Genomic DNA, 22,779 nt, shown 5'->3' on the forward strand with positions numbered 1-22,779 from the left:
TTGCAGTGCAACATTTACAATGAAATACATTACTTTTTATCACTGAAAAGTAAATTACTGGTATTGGTTTAATATGGTTAATGATAACTGGTAATAATGGATGAAATCAGCCAGCTGCATGGATACACAAAGGAAATGACACGGCTTTCAGTAATTTTAAAGACAGTTTATTCAACGCAAGTATTTGACCCAATCAATATAGCAGTGATAAATATATAAACTATCGGGTATATTGAAAAGCGCGTTGAATGAAATGCGTGTATAAAATGTCCGGATCCCAGGTCCTAATTACAATCATATAGTAAAGTTTCCGAAAATCTATCTTAGACTCACCACCCACTCCCCCTCCCCCCCCCCCCGGCAACAAAATTACTTTTTACGGAACCAACCACCCCACCCCGGAACGTCAGGATCAACACGAGCAATGAATAAGTTACCGGTAATCAATATAATTTGATTAAAAACCGCATCTATACCGGTGTTATGATGATTATGATCTTTTTGGCATATATGCGCATCATGAACGTTTAGTTTTAATTTAAGATTGTTAGTACCGTTAGTTGATGGTATGATCGGACACCCCCCCCCCCCCCCCCCCCCCGCACACATACTTTTTTTTGCAAAGTTATACATAACCACAACCAAAGCCCCATTTTTTGGCTTGTGAAGATTTTTTAGAAGGCTAGTCCCCCCCCCCCCCCTTTCAATTTGCTTCCGACGCCACTGAGACATGATACGTACAATGTATGTAGGGGGGGGGGTGGAGAATACCTATCCAAAAAAAAATTTACCTACCCAAATCGTGAATTTCCTAATCCAAGGGGGGGGGGGGGGTAGGCCTATTACTCCAACTTTCTCAAACTTTCAAGGTTAATTTAGGAACAACTATATTTCTATGATGCTATGTGCCTAATGGTTAGGTCTACATTTGCGAAAAAAGTGGGGGGGGGGCTAAGCCCCCCCTAGCCCCCCCCGCTTCCGACGCCTATGTCATGTGCATCTATACAAGTTTGTTGCCATATTGTATACATTGTACATCTTCGCACTGTGAAATCAAATTTTCACACAGTATCAAAGGGCTCTACATCAGTTATTTACATTAATTGAAACTTTTTTATGCATGGTCGGACTTGTACATGTATCTGACCAAGTTTGTCGCGATTTATTAATCAACAAACGGTAAATATTGACTTGAGAGAGGTGCGTTGTTTCTGGAGAGAAATATTTCAGATGAATATCGGTATAGGCCGAATCTTTTTCAGAAAATACAGCTAGATTTTTTTGGGTGCAGAAAAAAGTGGCAAAGCTAGTGTAACGTCACATGACTATAAATGTTTATCTATTTGGTTATAAAGTCTTTTTTTTTCATTACAACTCATTTTTGATTTTGATAATATTTTATTGCTTCTTATAAAAAGTTTTTTAAACGAAAATCATTTAACCGATCAAGCTTATGCTAAGAAATGGTTTGAATATGCAAGCGTTTGTTTATCTACTTCAGTCGGAATATTGAACTCCTACCGAGTTGATTAAGAGTTTACTCGCTGAGCGGAAGCCCAAATCGTTGTCATGCGAGGGCGTCCAATGGCGGACGAGATTAGCAAGTGCGTCATGCTCGCACTTTATTGACAATTGTCTCTCTCGGTATTTAAACCATGTAGAAACACACAAAAACTGAAAGGATGATAAATAGAAGCTACTGAAATTATGTTTAACGAGAAGATAGTGTTTACTTTGAAAGAAAATGGATGATTATCTTTATTAAAACATCCGAAGCGTGCGTATTTTTTTTTTTTAACTGTAAAGACGATTGAAAAAATTATGTGACTGGATTTATTAATTCAAGAAAGTGTCATTATCTTATGAGTCGAGAAAATGGCTGCATCAAAGTCATTTTTGGATAGTTTGAAGAAACCAGAGCCGACGAGTTTTAAAATGACTGATTTCCGTCGGGAACTTCATTTGAGACATAAACGGGACGAACATGCGAAGAAGGAGCGCATGAAGGCTCTACAAGAGTCTAAGTTAATATCTAAATATGCCATCACAATTGACACCTCAAGGGCTAGGTCTAACTGTGATGTGCTGAGAATGTGCGTCAAAGAATTGGGATTTAAAGAGGTAATTAAGTATCTACACCATAAATAATTGAAAATCAAATTAACTTTTTTAAAAACACTCATGAAAAATTGTATTTATCTGACATAAGAGTTTTGAAAAAAAATGTGCACAAGTGAAGTCCCTGAAGGACTAAATATGATATGTTTTAGGCCCCCTAAAATGAACATCATCATTTTACTCTAATTCTTTGTTTCCTTTGTACAGATATATATGTGATGTTTTTACGTTATGTTCATTTTGATTCAAGTGCCCACAATTAAGAAATATGATATCATAAAGACAACCTTTTCCGGCCATTTTTGCATTTTTAGCATAAAACAGCTTGTTTTCAAGCAGTTTTTCTTTCAGAAAACATGGAGCACATGCTTGAACAAACAAAATATTTTAATCAGAGATGTAACTAGCCAAGACTAATAACTGACAAAAAAAAATTTCCTTGTTCAAGCATGCGCTCTATATTTCCCATTCGTAAAAAGATAAGAAAAGTGTCAATTTTTGACTGATTTTATTGAATTAAAGAAATAGCTTCACTTCTGACGTCATGCATATACTGCAAGTGACCGCAAATAAATAAAATAAATAGGTGAAAAATATATTTTATATCAACTCTTTTAAAAAATAACATAACATTTTGTACTTCCCGAAACATTTTAATAAATGGCGAATTATGGGGGACAAATTCAACTCATATCATATATAGTTCTTTAATGAAGTATTGCTTGAGATATAAATATGCTTCCATATGAAAGAGACAACAGATATAAATAAATAATTTTTTTTAATATAAATATCATTATGACAATATAAATAAAAGCAACATCAAAATTTAGGCCTATGGATAATTGTTTAGTGTTGCATATTAGTTAAGCAATATAACTGTCAAGAATCTGGTAAAACCAAGTCCAGTGTTAATATAATAGAGATACCATGTCTGTCCTTTACTTTGCATCAATATTTTATTAAGGATGCGAATAATGAACTCCATATATTATTATATTAATAAAAGTTCCATTATTTCAGTACCCGTTTGGCCGTAAAGATAATTGCTGTGATGTTCATTGGCATGCTTGTCACTTTGAAGACAACCCCGAGGTGTATGGAGGGAAAGTCAATAAATTTCCAGGTGAAGTGTTCATAAAAATTGCATAGGGGTAGAAATGAAGAGACAATTAAGGCATTGTTCTGTAGAAGAGAATCACACAAGTCTGTGACTGCTCAGCACAGCAGCCCCCTTTAATCGATCAGAAAGACCACAGAAGATGTATTGTTTTATCAAAAATTGATTAATGCGACTGCCCACAGGAAGTACCTCTACATACAATTTTAATCTATAGAATTACCACTTAGGCCTAAGAGTTCATGATTATATTTTTTTTTTAGAAATGTTTAAAGCTGAAAATATACTGTCTCCTGATTTATAATACCCTGCAGGTATTTGATTGTTCAGAAATATATTTTTTAAAGGAAAATCAGTATTTTATTGCAATAGATAAGAAAAGGTATGAAAATCTAGGTCAGAAAATCTCTCTCTATTATTCTTCACAATGAAAAATAGTAAGAATATATACAGAAAATAACTCAATAATACATGCACCATGCTGATATACACTGCAATATAAACAAAAGTCTGAACCATTTTAATAACAAGACGTTGGACTTTTGGTAAGATGCAACTATCTATTTCTTGCAATTAAAGCAAGTTAAAAATGATATTGATTTTGAGTGAAATATGCATATATAAAGATAGTGTAATTTTAGCTCAAAAGCCAGACAAATTGTGTTGATTTCAAAGAGTCTTGGCTGAGTGGCCAGCAATGAAATGTATAGCTAGGTCTATGTCACATTGTTGTTTGACACAACTACCCAAAGTTCAAGCTCTTTTTATATGGTTCTAAATGCATGGTTGCATGAACTGCAAAAAATCCATTATAATTACGAGGGTCAATCAAAAAATACGAAGACAGTGTGGCTGTCTATCATATATTTTTCATGATAGCCAAACTTAACAGATTAATCTGTGCACCAACACTTATGTTATTGATATGCGAAGTTTTAGTCCATTTGATGAAACGGTATTTTTGTTACCCCTTTTTAAAAACAACATGTTTTGTCGCCATGGCGCATGGTAACGTTCAAAACATGACGTCAAGATTAAAGACGCACAGTTTATAGATAAACCCCATCTTTATATCACGCTTACTAATAGTCTCTTGTACCTTTCTCCTTACAATTTAAAATAATACTGAACCACTTAACATCTTATTTGCACACATTTGTTCGAGAATCATAAGTTAGTTCTTCATAGTTTTCAATTTCTAACCCTGTATCTCTTAGTTTACAGTAACGATAACAATTAACGGCGGTTGACGTTACTTATTTTTTGACAAAATATTTACAGATATTCTACTCTCTTTCGGACTGTTTTATATTCAAAATACAATTACCACCACCCCCACAAAATTTATTACAGTTAAACACAAACTTGCAAATAATTGTTGACTTATTTTTTGCACCACTGTGCATTTTTACAGCTTGTGTCGGCTTTTTCCTGGGTAAAATCCATTTCGTTTGTACCTCTCGTTGCGCTGTGACGTCCGGCGACGTCGATGTTTTTAGTCAATTCTAAAGAGGACTATCTGTCTTTAGTTACTAATGTCTGTTCGACAAAACAAAATATCCCGTCATTATTTGGAACATAGAATACCAAGACAAAACTTCATTTAAGGTTTCAATATTATTTGATTTTAAGCCGAATTTTTAGAGATATTACTTTCGACATTATATGGTTTATTGTTGACATAACACAAATTTTGACCGTGCGCCGTGACCTCATTTTTGCAGGATTAGATTCTAAATAACTCTAAGAAATAAAGGAATTTATTAACTTTTTTTCTTGCAAATTGTTTGAAACTATTGCTAAATTATGTCTACCAAATTTAGTAATGATATGACGTTAAGTAACATAGCTATGACAAAAGTCTTCGTATTTTTTGATTGACCCTCGTATATAGTTTATAAATACCAAATACAATACTTAATTTTTTAATTTTTGTTTTAAACTAAGGATCTTAAGGTAAAGCTAAATATTATATTGACAGTGTAATTACCAATTTGATTAAAAAAATTGATCTATGTATTTCATATTCATGTAGAAGTATTTTTAGTATAACAATCTAGTATAATTTTCTGCTTTCTTTAAAATATAGATTTGAAATTTGAGACCAATTATGAAATATTAATATATTTTCATTGTTTGAACAGGAATGGGAGAGATATGCAGTAAGATGACTCTATTTAGGTGTCTAGACATCATGAGAGATCTATTTCCAACAGACTATGACTTTTATCCTAGAACTTGGTATCTTCCTGCTCAGTTTCATGAATTTTCATGTGAAATAAGGAAAATGCATGAGAGACGAGTGAAACCCAAACCTACCTTCATTGTAAAACCTGACACTGGGGCCCAAGGGGATGGAATCTATCTCCTGAGGGAGCCCAATGAATACTCATCCTTCAATGGCAAGTGCCATGTTGCACAAGAATACATGTCCAATGTATATTTGATTGACAAGTTCAAATTTGATTTCAGAGTATATGTTTTATTAAAAAGTTTAGAACCATTAGAGTTTTACATTTGCCAAGAAGGACTTGCCAGATTTTCAACTCTTCCATATGAAAACCCAACTAACAAAAACATACACGAGTCATTTATGCATTTGACTAACTACTCTCTTAATAAGAGGAGCTCAACCTTTAATCGCTCGGATCGTGATGATGAGGGAAGTAAGAGAACATTGACAAGTGTTTTACGTAGAATCGCCATGAATGGACATGATAGTAACAAAGTGTGGAAGTCTATAGAACGGATTGTATGCAAAACCATTGTGGCCATTGTTCCCGAAATGAAAGTGGAGTATCAGGCAGCTGTACCCCCCGGAAAGACGGGTCCTTCATGTTTTCAGGTTTGTGTATGATTGGACGATATTTCTCATTAACTTGAATGTCTTGAAGCATGTTTTGTCTGTCATCAAGAGAAACAAATGCTTCCTAATTAACTCTCTCTCATCTAAATGTCCCAGGAGAGAGGGATGGGGAGTATGGACTAAAACCTGAGGGTAGTCACTGATCAGAGACAATTGATTTATGTTATCAGATGTTGACCAAGTAGTCCAATGCTCTTTAATATATATATGAAGATATAAGATCTATGAGGATAGCAAAATGAATTAATTGAAATTAAACAACTCTCTCTCTCTCTCTCTCTCTCTCTCTCTCTCTCAGAATGTTCATCAAATTTTTATTGTTTTCCTATATTTTGAATAAATCATTATTAGCAATTCATAAGATATTTGAATAAGTTCCAGTTTTAATTGGTGTATAGGCAAAACCAGCCAGGAAAGCTGTGCAGGTGCATGTATTTTTATCAAGTGCATATCAATTAAAGATTTTAATTTTGACTTGTTTGGCAAATACATTGCACCGTGGATTGGAATTTAAAAAAAAAATATGAATAAGCAGTAAAGGTTTCACTATAGGTGTTCTTTTTGTGACAGCCTCATGTACACATGACAAGGCGAGTGGATAAATTAATTTGTCTTTATCTCCCAAGGAATTTTGTTTTCTGTTTAAAGTTTTATGTAAACAGTCTTACAAACTTGCATAAGTAAATCAAATAATCAATGCATGCCAATTTTTAAGTAGGTGTGTTGCAATAAAATGTTTATTATTCCACTTCAAACCACACCCTTGATTATAAAATGTTTCTGTGCTATGGTGTATTAGACAAATATGTCTGATCCTCTCCCAGTCTCTTTGTTCGACTTGGGTCTCGCATGAAAATTGAAATAACTAGGAATGGAAAATGAATTTTCTGGTGCATTTACAATTAAGAAGCAGCTAGTAGTCGTAATTCACTGCTATGCTATTTAATTGAGCTGCGCATTTAATCTCTTCTGGCTATTAATTTCAATCCTTTCACAATTCAAAAGGCCTGACAAACTTTAACATGATAATTACAAGCAAAACTAGTACAAACAAAAGTAATGATCCAGAGAAATTAATGCAAATTAGAGAGGATAAACTATTATAGTACTAGACTGAATAAAATAGGGTTTCACATAGATTTATGATGTAATTAACTTAGGCCTATACATGTAATTGATGTTAGTTAGGGAAAGTAAATACATTTTCCTCTTTGTAGAATAACAGTAAATTTTTGATGTGGTTAAAAAAATAAAGGCTTGATAAATTTACTCCAAGGAAAAAATTCAAACAAAGATCTGAATACATTTTAGCTATATTATGCATATACATGTTGATATATTAATATCAAATCATGTTGAACTTCATAATTGCCTTTCTGTGTATGAACTGTTTGCCTAGCAATCTCTGACTTTGTTTTTATTGAATATTTGCTTGGCACTTCAACTCAGATAATTCTCTCCTATGTAAATTTGATATCAGAAACAGATCGAGTTGTTTTGTTAGGGTATTAATTTACCTTTTCTGTCAAGACTGTTCAAATTTTGCGCAAACCCACACATTTCTTCATTTGGGTCACCCAGAAAGTATAATATTTTTTTTACAGCTTGTACATTTCAGCAATATAGACCATAATCCTCTTTTTAGTTTTCAAAATATCAGATGTGAAAATTTAAATCTTGACTCATTCAAACCTTCAAAACCTTATCAAACCTTTTAAGCTTTATCAGTTCCTTTAAATCTTAGTAACAGATTAGTAAAATTATGTAATGTTAAATTCATAGAATATGAATAATGAAATATAATTATTCTGTATTGTACATGGATTATTTTTTGTAATTCCATTTAATTCCAACATGCTGTTTGTAATTCAGGGAACACGATGTAGTGAGAATATGGTTCAAAACAAAGAGTTGTAACACTTTTATGGACCGTCTTTTATTTGTCTCAGTATTTGCAAATATTTATAGGTTTAGAAATCCAGACCTTTTAAATATCAGCTTGTGTAACCCATTCATATTTTAAAATCTTTTATTCTTGAAGACTATTATATCAGCTAGATCATGACACAAGTAGCGAAGTTCTCGCAATGTCCTCTTTGTTTGAAATCAGTTTAAGTGGTCTATACCTTATATAGACGTTTCCATTCATTTTGTACACAAACCTTGATCGATAAATTATGTTTAAAACCTATTGAAACAGACAGAAATGGGTTATCAATCAAATTGATCACTAGTCAAGATATTGGTCTAACAATTTGAAACTTGATAATCTCAACTTAACCCATAACATTGATAGAATATAGCTTGTTTTACATCTCGTATAATTTGGGCAAAAAATTGAACTTTGCTGTATTATAAATCAGGAATAGTGCTGTATTATAAATCAGGAATAAATTAAAAAGAGAGAGAGAGAGAGAGAGAGAGAGAGAGGAGAGAGAGTCGTCTTTGATGTTTGAATTTTGACTGTTGTCTCTGTCAGAGTCTCAGAGAAAGATAACTCAATTTTTCATGTTTTTTAATAAAACAATTATACAGTGAAGCTAGAGCAATCCAATATACCGTACTATTTACCATAAAAGTGGTTAATTTATTTACGTTGGTGGTAAATTACACGTTTTCTGGAGTCAAACAATATGCGTGTTTTCTGGAGTCAAACAATACGCGTGGGTATTGAAAACCCACACACAAGTTTTCCTTTATTTACCATATGCATAGGGTAATTTTATGCAGTTTTAAGCTTACCGCATAACTATTGTATATTTCCCCCACGCATTAATTACCACTTTTACAGTAGTCACCTCGTAACTGAAACTCGTACGAAACAGTATAAGTGCCAATCTTTCAACCCTGTTAATATTTGATACTTTTATCCCTGTAGGTGCTAGGTTTTGATATTCTCCTCCTCCACAACTTGAAGCCTATCCTTCTGGAGATCAACGCTAGTCCCAGCCTCAGTCTGGACAGTGAACAGGAAGTGTCACCCGGAGTGTTCGAATACGTCATCAGTCCGAAGGATGAAGAAGTCAAGTACCCCCTCATCAGGGATACGCTGCTACATGTGGTGCCTATAGATAAGCTCAAATATTTGTAAGTCTTTGCACAGGTCTAGCTGCATGTTTTATATACTAATCAGATTCCTGTCTAATTACCATGATACTAAAACCATAATTTAATTATGAATTTTTTTTTCATCTGTTATATTTAATCACATTAAGTTAATTTAAATAAAATATCTGTACAATAAATATGAAAATATGGAGTGTATTGAAATTGAATTGTGTGAAATAACAATTAACGTCATAATTACTGTATACAAGGTTATTTTTGCCCCATGTTATTTTTGCCCTTTTCACTTGCAAACGGTTTGAATTCACCCAGACAAAGTTGTGAATAAAGAAAGAAAGTTGGAGACATAGGAATTCGCCCAGTCTTATATTTGCCCGCTGACAACGAGGGCAAAAGGGATGAAAATAAAAAGGGGGCAATTATTTTTCTGTATACAGTAATGTATTGAGACTTATGAGTACCATGCAGGTACTGAATATGCTCATTGTACTATTTTAAAAAACCTACCTTAAAGAACTAAGAATATAGTATATCTTTATTTATTTTTTTTTACTTCCCTTTTATCAAGACAATAAAAATATTCTATATTTTATCTAGCCGTAAAAGAAAGAAGCGAAGACTTCTTAAGAAACTTAAGGCCAGTTCTTCCCAAAAGATGAAACGCCCAGAGCCTCTGGTTAAGCAGAGGACATCGATAGTCATTATTAAGGCAGATGAGTCTGACGAAGAAAAGAGGGAGGTCAATGTCACTCAACAGATGTCAGAAATGCACATGGACATCGACAGTTCTGCCAGTCATGGTGAGGTTATTCAGCTTGGTTATATACACAAGTTTGTTAAAAAGCCATGCCCTCTTTCAAGGGGAGATAATTAAAAATCATTGAAAATTTGTTGGTATTTGTTGGTCTTCTCTTAAAAAACCAACTGGCCAAAAAAGCTGAAACTTGTGTGGAAGCATCCTCAGATAGTGTAAATTGAAGTTTGTTCAAATCATAATCAGACGTATTGAGGTTAATTATATTTTGACTTCTTTTTTCCTGCACATCATTAATCTTCATTAACATTTCAAAACTCCTGGTACTATATGTATATGCTCTTGACGTCTTAGTTGAAAGGAAGATCTGCTGGTCCACTGTGACCTTTTTAAGGTACACTGACCCTCTGATAAAATGGATAATTAGGAATTGAGACCGTTGAATACTTTAATTTGTACATTGTAAGAATAAGGAATCATTCTTTTACTTTATTGAAATATCAATATGAGTTGATCATGCAAATAAATCCAACCTAAAGGACTTTATGTTTAATTTGATCACATATCCACACATATTTATACATACATTAAATCTGCATGAATTTGAGTTCTATAATGCCGATTTAGAGTGATTTGTTCCAAGCTGAAGTGAGGATTCTTCTGAGGTGTATATAATGAACCTTTACTCCGCCACTTCATGGGGTTGATGAATTGTATACTAAGTAACATAATATAATTCAGCTGTATTTTTACGTATTGAGGAATCAGAAATTCATTTCCTGGTAGGTGTGGTTCATTGATTTACAAATGGAGCTACAGAATTACACAAAGAGGTTTATCAATAACCAATTCCGTCAAAAGACAGTCACATTAGACTGTCAACAGCTGAAAATTGATCATATTTCTATAGGTAGAAATGATATAAATTATGTAGCCATGGCCATTCTCTCTATTAATGCCTTGTTTTATTATATCTATGGCCCTTTTTGCTATAAACAAGTATGTGATACTTGTACCGGTATTCTTTATTGATTTATCCATTTCAATATATATTAATGTAATGATGAATGATAGACTAAGGTTTTATGTGAGACTCAACAAGACTTTGTAATATGCTAGAGTTCATGAAAAGGCCATCTAAGAAGCCAAATGGGTTTCTAATTTTTAGCTTACCTGAGCTGAAAGCTGAAGTGAGCTTTTCTGATCAAAATTTGTCCGTTGTCTGTTGGCGTTGTCGTTGTTGTCAACTTTTCACATTTTCATCATCTTCTCAAAAACCACCGGGTATATTTCAACCAAACTTGGCACAAAGCATCACTAGGTGAAGGGGATTCAAGTTCGTTCAAATGAAGGGCCATACCCTCTTTCAATGGGAGATAATTAAGATATATTGAAAATTTGTTGGTATTTTTCAAAAATCTTCTTTTCAAAAACTTTAAGGCCAGAAAAGCTGTAACTTGTACTGAAGCATCCTCAGATAGTGTAGATTCAGGTTTCTTCAAATCATGGTCCCCGGGGGAAGGGTTGGGCCACAATGGAGGGACAAATTATTACATAGGAATATAGAGAGAACAGCTTTAAAAATCTTCTTCTCAATAAACTATTTGGCCAGTAAAGCTCAAATTGGAGTTGAAGCATTTTCAGATAGTGTAGATTCAAGTTTGTTTAAATCATGGTCCCCAGGGGTAGGGTGGGGCCACATTGGGGGCCCAAATTTTTACATAGGAATATAAAGAGAAAATCTTTAAAAATCTTCTTCTCCAAAACTATTTTGCCAGAAAAGCTCAAATTGGAGTGGAAGCATTCTCAGATAGTGTAGATTCAAGTTTGTTCAAATCATGGTCCCCGGGGATAGGGTGAAGCCACAAGGGAGGGGGGGGGGGCTGAATTTTTACGTAGGAATATATAGAGAAAATCTTTAAAAATCTTCTTCTCAAAAACTATTAGGCCAGAAAAGCTCCAATTGGAGTTGAAGCATCCTCAGATAGTGTAGATTCAAGTTTGTTCAAGTCATGGTCTCCGGGGGTAGGATGGGGCCACAATGGGGGTCAAATTTTTACATAGGAATATAGAGAAAATCTTTAAAAATCATCTTCTTAAAAACTGTTAAGCCAGGAAAGCTAAAACTTTTGTAGAGGAATCATCAAATAGTGTAGATTCAAGTCTGTTTAAATCATGGTCCCCAGGGGTAGGGCGGGGTAACAATGGGGAAGGGGGGTGTGAATTTTTACATAGGAATATATAGAGAAAATCTTCAGAAATATTCTGGGAAAGTTTTTAGTCCAAAAAGCAGTAACTTGTGTGAAAGCACAGGTTGTGCAGATCAAAACATGATTCCCTAGAGAAAAGTGGGGCCACAATGGAGGGGGGGGGGTTATTTAGAAATAGAAAAGAATCTTATTACAGGTACAACAACAAAAGGGGCTTGGTATTTACTATAAAAATATGTGAATAAAAATTGGTAAAAAAATTTTGAGCAAGGTCTACTGTACTTAATTGTCAAGATATTTTGATTTTGATACTGTAATGCTAATTTGATCAGAGTTAGGGATATTGTTGCTCAGGTGAGCGATGTGGCCCCTGGGCCTCTTGTTTTTATTATCTAATGCTATAGACTGGAAATGTTTTTATCATTGTCAATAAAAAAGCTATTGGTTTTAATATGATTGAAAAATAATTCTACATTTTTACATACATGTATACTCATATATCTTTGCTACAGGTGAGAGTACAGCTCGAGATGCAAATTCTGATGATGAGCGTGAGTCTAATTTGAAGTCTGACACAGAACTTGATGAGGAGGTGGACAACTACTTTGAGACCAAGCTGAGGGAGAGCTGTCTAAAGCAGCTGTACCCGGCCATCTACGACGAGGAGTGTGAGCGATACAGGATCCTGGAGAGGGTGGCCGGCCTCTTTATCTACTTTCTGGGGATAAGGGGATCCCTCAGAATTGGCCCCACTGGATTTAGAACCTTTGCAAGGTTAATAGTACAGTCTACTTTTTTGAGCTACATGCATGTATAACAAAGAAGAAAAAATTGTGTTGTTACCATTTGGTGTGTAAAATTGTAAATATTAAAATGAGTTTATTTTTTTTATTACATGTCTTTCATTTTAGAAAAGAATATTACTTGTTATTGTCAAATTATTTCAAATTCTGTTATATGAAATTTCTTATTATAAACTAGGAAACCCTGTTTTGGAGTTGTTTTGGGTTTTTTTCATGATGTATTTTAATGTGAATTACTTAATCAGAATAACCACACCACTTTTAAAAATTTTTTCCCCAATAGATATTGACATTTTAATGAAGATAAGTACAATATTTAAATAATATAATGTTTTCTTATAGAAAATGTAGGTTGAACAGGAAGGGCATGACCAATGCCTCAGTGGACATCATGTACATAGACCTACAGAGGAGGTGGGACCACATGAACCCTGAGAGAACCTCTGGTAAGTACCACAAACATCTATAGTGTACAGCTTGAGTAGTTTAAAACCAAACCTGTGTCAGGTGTACATTTAAATAAAATATCCATTGATTTTTAAATGCCTGAGTTTAAACTATTTGTTTTTTAATTTTTGCTTATAAATGTAATTCTGTTATATTTTTTCTTATTTAAATCTGAAATGGAATAAATCAAGAATCTTTTAAATGGTTTAATTATGCATCATCCTTTGGTCTTGTAAATTATTTGCTCATTTTTAAAGCTATGAAATTGGATGCTTATAGAAAGTACAGCATAACTTTACAAAGGTCATTTCAATCAAATAATTATATACCGTATTTGTTATAAATTACAATTTTACATAATAAAAACAATAAGTGGTTATATTGGAAGTCTGTTTTCAAACACCAGGGCCTTACTGAAAGTTCCCATTAAGTACAAATGGTTTAATTACCAGTGAAAACAAAATTTTGTATTGTCACAGGTTACTTAGTGCATTCTGAATGAATTCTTAACTTTAATATCTGAAGTTTCAAGTAAAAACCACAATAAGTTGATTGACTATAAGATGTAGCAAGAAAGAATTTTCAATATGTAGGACAACACAATACATTTCACCAATGCATCAAGATATATTCCATAAACTGTACCATTAAGTTAAGACATATAAAAGTCATGCACATGTTTGTTGCTTTTGGTATAAATACTGTGTACGTAACATTTCTTTGATTTTGAATTAAAATAACTAATTAATACTAGTTCCACAGGCACATGAAAGTAAGCAGTAGCAAATAATCAAATTAAAAAAGAGAAATCATTTCTTCATAAAGATTAGAAACATGTATTACATGTGCACATTTTTTTAAAATGTCAAATGGTGCTTGTTTTAAGGTTCCGGTATTAAAAGTATTGGTAGGTATTTCAAGAGTGTAATGCTATCAGCCTATACAAGCATACCAGAATCTCCAGCTGTTATTTATTTTACTGCTTTTCAACGAATGTATAAACTTATTAATATTTTTCCAGCTATCACTTGTAAGTTTTAATGCAAATCACATTTGAATATAGGAATAATACATGTATCTCTGCTTGTCAGACAGCATATCGAATTGCTTCACCATTTGTTTCTAATAGTTAACTGTAAAGAGTACTTTCTTAATTTAATCTAGGAATTTTTGATATGTTACTTGAATTTCAGGGAAGGTTTTGTCTGATAAGAAGAGAAAATTAATACTAAGCACGATATAGTTCTAGTCTATACATCAAGATTAACACTCGAACACCACATTTGGTTATTTCTTTATTTTACCAGGAAAGAAAGGCAACGGTGGGTCCATAGTCAGTAACACTGGTATCTATCTGTCTCCTGTATATGTAGTTTGTGTTACGGTGTTGATCCATACATTAGCTAATATGGAGCTCCCCCCTCACTGGGCGTGTCCTTGAGCAATCTTAGCGACACATAATGCTCACGTGACCAGCACAGCGTTTGTAGTATGATTAGCACTGTGATTCTAGTGTTGCTTTAGATCAGGGTTCTGGCTACAGAGCTTTGCTATTTCAGTCAATCAGTTAACTACATGTAGTACTATAGTTTGGATTTAATGGTTTTGATGTTTAAAAAAGTAGTTGTGTTTAGCTGTATCATATATAATATATATACTTTACGAGAGTAGTTTTTTCATTATAGGTAATTGTACGTTTGTATACAAATTAAGTAGATGAATGTGGAAGACGTGTGTATCTTTCTCTAAAATGGTAGTTTGTAATTGGAAGTTTAGTAAAAAATAAAATCCATAATACATTTTTAAAAGTTAGAAATACCTGGCAATTTCAGAAAATGTCCCTTGCAGTAATATGCTCGTTTCTATTCCTGAAATTATTTACTATGGTTCAATATAAAAAATGAGTAAATAGTGTCTATCTATGTTAGGACTTGATTTTTCGCAATACTTTGCAGATTGAGTTTTCAACTAAATTTGGGTAAATAAAAAATTAACAGAAAATGAAGGATAACTTAGCGTCTATGGTTACAGGAGCACAAATGGTGAATGGATGGTTCTTTTTCTCCTCATTAACGGTCATACACTTTTTTCTGCCAAATCTCACTTCACAAATCACTGGTGGTGATCCCGTTTTGTCGTTTAAATTAAACTTTTAATTTTGTAAAGATTACGAAACATTTAACTTTCAACTTACATGTAACACATATCACCATGTTGCAATTGAAGCCCGAAGAAGTACATGTAAAAGAATTTTGATCAAATATCATTCACCATTATTTAATAAGATCAGGAACGTATATACTAACGGGATAGGCAACTTCTACATTCGTTAGAATATACGTCCCTGATAAGATATTGAGTTTATAATGTGAAAATCATCTTTTTCTCATAGGACTTTGCTATCAAGGGTTTCTTGATGCATGTATAGAGATCGCCAGACGAAAATTCTATGCTCCATCCAAAATAGAAATGTTAGAAAACCTTGTCGACCACTGTGAACTGAGTCTAAATCTGAAAGACAATGATTTAGCCAACAATCTGCCTCGGCTTCATTTCCGGCGCCTAGGACTGCAATACCGCCAGGGGTCATTGTACGCCATGCCACGGCGGATAATGGAACAGATGACGGAGGAGACGACTATAGAGGACCTGCTGAAGGCCCACGAGAAGAAGTTACGCCAGCCCTCCAAAGAGGACATTGAGTCATTCCTCAGACGAAGCAGGAGGACCATATACCAGCCCTCCTCCACCGCCGCGGTACTCAGCGCACACAGGTCGCCGGACTCCGAGTGAACAGTTCTTGTGTCAAGAAACGGAAACGCTCATTGTTTTTGTATACTTTGGCATTATATGTTTTTTGTTATCTATATATTATGTACTCAGTATGTACTCGTGTGTACAAGGAAAACTGATATTTGTACGGAAAAGAAAACGGCACAGGATTCGAAGTAAAAAAAATCATAAGGTTTGTGTGTATATTTAGACAATATTATTATCTTGTCTAAATATAACATAGAATTACGTGTGGAAATTATGCTCAACATTAACTTTTAGTTATTTTCCTCCAAAGGAGAAATTCACTTTCAAATTTTAGATGCTTGCTCTTTGTTTTGTATGAAATACAATGTGTCTTCTGTGGAAATACGTTATATGTATTTCAGTCACGATGATAATTTTAAATGAAAATAAATTTTACATTACTTATTTTAATTGATCATATAAAGAAAAAAAATAACTCAATTAAATATATTAAATGTGTTAAAATATGAATAAAGAAACCAACCAACATTTTATAATTTTTATAAAATGTGTATTTGATTTTTTTTTAAAGCATTTTTTTTTATTTATCAGATATACACCTATCATGGAAATAAAAATCACTATATCCTAACATACACAATATAAATTTATTTGCTTAAAAAGTGAAATCGATGTATTTTATGGAACTTCCAAAGAATAACATATGCATAAGTGTCACGTTGTTCAATTTGAAACAGTTAAAATGAATACACCAAATGGTTCTCTAGTTTACTTTTAACAAGTATGAAAATAAAATTTCCCAAAATATCACTAGCATTCGAGGTCCATAAAAGATATGTTGTTATGATTGACATTCGTCATGGTATTTGATCCAAATACTATTGCACCAGCTGTTTGTGTTAATCATGACCCGATGTCCGATTATGTGTTGATTTTTTTTTAAAAGAAATGTTTGTTTAGTCTTTTTAAGCATTTTATAAAAGTATTGGATGTACATTTTGTTGATACTGAATAGACATAATCAGAAGATATGATTCATGAAGTGATTCAGTGCAATATATCTTTATATGCATCAATAAGATAATCAAAGAAATTAATTAATCAAGATTCTGACCTTGACAGTGCTGCTGTACGCTACGGTGCCATAATGGGGGAGAGTTACATGTATATCATGACCATGACAAGCGTGAAGTATTACTGGGAGGCATAATGGAAACGTACTCTATACACACGGTTTACGTAATAACCCACTAGTATTGTATCATGTTGACGTATTGGTTACAGCCTGGTACGATATTCTCTAAGATTTAAGTTATAATGAATGTATTGTTTTTTGTATTCATTTTGTAATAATTAACTCTGACTCTTTGAAGATATTGGGCAAATTATGTATCAAAAATAAAACTTTCCATTTAAAACAATGATATTTCTTTTATATTAGATATTTTGAGCTATATAAAGATCATACATAACAAGGAATATTCATGTATAATAAATATTCAAAAAAAAAAAAAGTAATTTTTTCTGCAATGATCGCTCTCTTCATAGTCCGCACGAATCATCAAAGAACGCATTTCATTGTTTATATTTACATCTTTCTTTCAACAAATTTATAAATTGGTTGTAAAAATTCAATAAAATTCTCTTAGTTACTGTTAATGCACATCAGTACATTAGCTAAATGAAACGGCCAAATCGTCTCAAATGGGAATTTGTGTCTGACATCATCATGGTTATCTCGTGCAGTCCGTGATTTTTCTTAGGTCGGTGTAGGTTTCGACCAATTCATAAACGGGGCGTGTAGATTTAAATTCAGTCTGGTTATTTCTATAAAGCTATATGAATTAACTTTAAGTTTTCGTAAGAAATAGGGCGAATCATACTCGGTAGATGTATATACATGTATATGAAAATGTCTACACATCACTTTGATAGGTTTACATATTTTGTTTTTGTTTGTTATTTGTTTGTTGTTGTTTTTTGAAATTATAGATATATTGCCTATCAATGCATTGGTAAACCCTGCTCGTTCCTTCCTTCAACACAACACAGTTAAGACTTCCCTCCATGACTACACCTTGTTAAGATTTGTAAAATTAACGTAAAATAAATAAATGATACCAATACCGTTGTCTGTTTTTAATCATCTTTGTAATAATGGAATTAATGTACAAATGCGACTTTATTTTCAGACAATTCAACTTTAATACCAGTATTAACGTTACCTTTAGTTAACCCCAATACTAACCCTGGTTTGCAGTTTAGTAGGGAATTAGATCACATCAAGTGCCCGGGAGTCCAAAATGTTCTTTTTAAAAAGACTGATTCCAAAGAGCATTACATACGTGCGAACTTGGCATTCATCTGGTCAAACCAGTGTGTATTATGGCCCACAACAAAGAATGAGTACGAGTTGTGTTGACAAAGCGCATTTATATTAAATAGACGCTATTAAAGCCTTATAAATAATTCACGAAAGAATTGAAAATGGACAAATCAGTCAAGAACTGGAAAGAGAAGTGCACATTTCTTTTGGAATTTTTGTGTGTATACTTTGCAGCTATGATAGTTCTGACAATAATATTGCAGCCATTCTTGAAATGCGAACGCTCTTCTCATTCAACCTATACGGTAAGATCAACAGAAGAATTTAGGGGGCCATTTATCTGAGGAAAAATTCTTCCACATTTCATTTGTATTGATTTGATCCGAAGGAAAAAGGACTGTTATAAATATTATGGATATATGAAAGATTCGGCGATGCAGAGGTTTAGGATAAGGTGCACACGGAAACACATTGTGCTGGTCGCGATCGTCTGCCTGGCCTTTACTGGACTAGTAATGAAAACGCACCTTGTTCAGCGCGTCCACTGTGTTGGCGTTTTGGGTGACCGCTACATTTCGTACGTGAAGGAAACAGAAATCGTCTTTCCTACAGAGACAGAATTGATGGGATATGACTACAATACTCTTGGTTGTCTGTATGAAATGTACACAAGAACGCTGCAGTACCATTGCAGAAGAGTACGGAGGTTTGGAGAAATTCCCAGAAGAGGGTGGTACTTGTGTCTGGACTTTCTGAAAACTTCACCCATCAACTGTACCATTGTTTCGGCAAATCCTGCTTTCGACGAGCGTTCTTTTGTAAAACACATTCAAAAATACTGTGACGCAAACTACAAAATATTAAACAACATAGACTTTGGTAAAACCACGTTGATTGAAGAAATCGACGTAGTAACATTTTCCGTTACAAAAGCAGGTGATTTTGATAAGTTGAAGAAAACTTTGGATACGTATGATAACAATGTACGCCAGTTATTACTGGAAATTCGTCCTTGGGATAGATCCCTTTCCGAGGTAAGGAACCTCTTATCCAGTCTGGAAGACCTCTCTAGGAGAGACTTTAAGCTGGTTTGGTTCGATATACCTTATAACTGTGTACCTTTCTTTAATAACCGCGAATCAAGCTGCATTAGTCTCAGTTATGTGCGGGTAAATAGTAAATTAGGCCAATTTCTGGTGAAAACTGACACAAGGTCCTTAGTTTTGCCATCGCCCGAAATCTGGATGGAATTTTCGCGGATTGAAGCGGTGCGTTCATTGTACCATGAATACCTCTCCACTGTCCAATTCCACTGCAAGCACGTGGTTAGAATGGGGAAAGTAAGTGATGGTGGCTGGGATGTCTGCCATGATTACATGTTCATGCGATCACCCACGTCCCCCTGTATAATTTACTCTTTCGGAATACAAAACGACTTTTCATTTGATAACGACATTTCGAACACGTACGGATGTTACGTTTTTTCGTTTGATCCTAGCATGGGTGTAAGCGACCACCGACATTCAGAGAAGGTGTACTTCTATAACAAGGGACTGTATAACAAAGAGACAGTTGTGAAAAGGAAAAACACATATTGGCATATGGATTCATTGGACGGGATTCGAAAACAACTGAATCATGTACAGACTCCAATCAAAATTCTTAAAATGGATATAGAACATTCCGAATGGATTTCTTTAAAGCAAATCATTGACACTGGCCAACTTAGAGATGTGGAACAATTACTTATAGAATTTCATGGTAATGGGGATAAAGCAAAACTGATGATTCTAAAACGACTTTATGATATAGGTTTCCGAATATTTTGGCACCACAAAAATCCATACGCTGCATTCTATGATGATCAAATTGCAAGAAGCAGAGCGAATGAAATATCTTTTATCAATGTTGATTTCCTGAGACAGCAAGGGACGCTTTTAGGATTAGACGCATTAATTAATAATTAGATTAATGCAAACCATGTTTATCTAGTCTATCGATATATTCAAATGTATTTTTAAACCAGATTGAGATCTGACATTCTTTTTACAATATATATGGAAACACTGACACCCCTCTATGTTCTATTTTGGTACTTTTTAAAACTCAGTAAATTAATCATTTTTATTTACCATTTTATTTTCTATTCATATGGATACTCATTATTGTTTGATGAATGAATAAATATTGACTGCTATTTAAGATTTTATCAAACGCGTTGAGAAAATAGTCGAATGAATCATGCAGACGTTTAATTTTGAAATGTTGTTTTTTATTATCAGTACAAGAATGCATAGATTAAATGTTCCTCAGATATAAGTACAATTGTGTAAACTTGTTCAACAATATAAACCACAGTTTGTACTGAAAGAAGGAAAGGACTATATATGATAAGGGCCTAAAATGGCCCCCTAAAATGAACATCATCATTTTACTATCATTCTTTGTTTTCTTAGTACAGATATGTATGTGATGTGTTTACATAATATTCATTTTGGTTCAAGTGCCCACAATTTAGAAATATGACATTGTAAATACAACCTTTTCCCGCCATTTTTGCATTTTTAGCGTAAAACAGCTTGTTTTCAAGCAGTTTTTCCTTCCGAAAACAGAGAGCGCATTCTTGAACAAATAAAATATTTTTATCAGAGATGTGTATCTAGCCAAGACTAATAAGTGACAAAAAATTTTCCTTGTACAAGCATGCGCTCTATATTTACCATTCGTAAATAGATAAGAAAAATGTCAATTTTTGGCCGATTTTGATTGAATTATAGAAATGGCGTCACTTCTGACGTCATATACTGCCAGTGAGTGCAAATAAATCAAATAAATAGATGAAAAATATATTTTGCATCAACTCTTCTAAAAAATTAGTTAACATTTTATTGTACCCGAAACACTTAAAAAATGGCGAATTATGGGGGCCAAATTTAACACTTATCATATATAGTTCTTTATACAAAAAACAAAATCGCATCGAAATTCACTCATTTAAATTTAAGAAACCATTGTGTGTATGAGATCCTTATTATAACAGAACTGCGGTAGGCTCTAATGCATTATTTTGTAACATACATATACATTGTCTGGATTCTTTTTTTTTATTATAATGCGCTCTGATCAGCCACGGTTTTAAAAGATCACTCAAGCTGGTCATTTACTTATAATATTACTTATATTGTTTATTACATTTTAACGTACATGCTCATTGAGCTCATTTTCATAGGGAAAAAAACCCCGCAAAACTTTCACAAATAAACGCATAACTTAGCGCGAAAGTTTTGCGTGTATTCGCGGTAAGCTAATTTTTTTAACCTACGAAAGTGAGCTTAATGGGCTTTCTTTGCATTATTCACCAAATGAACAAGCCAAATAGGAAACTAATTTTCTTTTTCAATCATTTTTTGTTAAAAAAAAAACTTCTTCCTTTCACAAGATTGCAATATAATTTGCACTATTACGAATGAAACCTGATGTTGATTAAAGACATTTTATGAAAGACGAGAAAAAAAAATCTTTTTGCATTAAGATGCCCGCATCTTTTCTTTTTTTATTATTATCAAACGATATAAATTGGTAGGGAACCAAAACATCTATAATACAGAAATCGATAAACATCGTAAAACAAATAATGATAGAACAAATAGTGATGATAATAATATTACAAGACTGATAAAAATATCCTTCAGATCATTACATACATTGTTATGTGTATCATGCACATGTACAATGTGCGAGAGACTATCACATTTCAGGAAGTTGGGATATCGTAAGTTGTAAATATGTTCATTCTTTTTTGTAGAGAGTCAGAGATACAATGTAAGGTGTAGTAGCAGTAAAAATTACTGTGTCTATACAGTTGAAAAAAAAATTTAACTTTGGTGTTAAGGCTCAATTTGAATAGTTCAAACAAGCAAGTCCACATCAAGGTTCATCCTAATATAACTTGCATTTTTAAATACGCTTGACGTAACAAAAAAGATGAGGACAAATGTTTCTAAATCAAATAAAAGGAAGGGATTTTTATCTTAACACATGGTATCTGTTTTAATTTACATTTAAATTCCAAACATTACCTTTCAAAAAGACCACATTTTACAGCAACTTCGAATGCTGTTTTATTTTTACATTTTCATACAAATCCAAAAAATAATCCTATTTTAAACAAAACTTACTGTATAAAATATACTTGTAACCTTTTGAAATATTGAATTAAAGTAAAATTCATGACTGACAGATGCATATGGCATTTTATGTAATCACCTCGATAATAAATAGAAACCGGTAAGATACCAAACATGTGCCC

At 33.3% G+C, this 22,779-nt stretch overlaps 2 protein-coding genes across 7 annotated transcripts; both read left to right on the forward strand.

Annotated features, from left to right (window-relative positions):
- Positions 1-1,561: 1,561 nt before the first annotated feature.
- Positions 1,562-17,565, forward strand: LOC128155331 (tubulin polyglutamylase TTLL11-like). 6 transcript variants are annotated; one of them, XM_052816976.1, is made up of 10 exons: positions 1,562-2,121; positions 3,142-3,244; positions 5,383-6,083; positions 8,983-9,191; positions 9,768-9,970; positions 12,647-12,908; positions 13,280-13,383; positions 14,271-14,291; positions 14,692-14,730; positions 15,777-17,565. In XM_052816976.1, exons 1-10 carry the CDS (start codon positions 1,876-1,878, stop codon positions 16,175-16,177), a joined length of 2,289 nt encoding a protein of 762 aa, XP_052672936.1. In that variant the 5' UTR covers positions 1,562-1,875; the 3' UTR covers positions 16,178-17,565. The 6 variants fall into 6 exon arrangements, with proteins under 6 accessions (XP_052672936.1, XP_052672939.1, XP_052672940.1 ...); XM_052816979.1 differs by having other exon boundaries at positions 14,692-14,706; XM_052816980.1 differs by lacking the exon at positions 14,692-14,730.
- Positions 17,566-18,506: 941 nt separating this feature from the next.
- Positions 18,507-21,317, forward strand: LOC128156202 (uncharacterized). Its single transcript, XM_052818251.1, has one exon. It carries the CDS (start codon positions 18,890-18,892, stop codon positions 20,435-20,437), a length of 1,548 nt encoding a protein of 515 aa, XP_052674211.1. The 5' UTR covers positions 18,507-18,889; the 3' UTR covers positions 20,438-21,317.
- The last annotated feature ends 1,462 nt before the right edge of the window (positions 21,318-22,779 follow it).

This window comes from Crassostrea angulata, chromosome 7 (assembly GCF_025612915.1).
Source record: "Crassostrea angulata isolate pt1a10 chromosome 7, ASM2561291v2, whole genome shotgun sequence".
NCBI classification, from domain to species: Eukaryota; Metazoa; Mollusca; class Bivalvia; order Ostreida; family Ostreidae; genus Magallana; species Magallana angulata.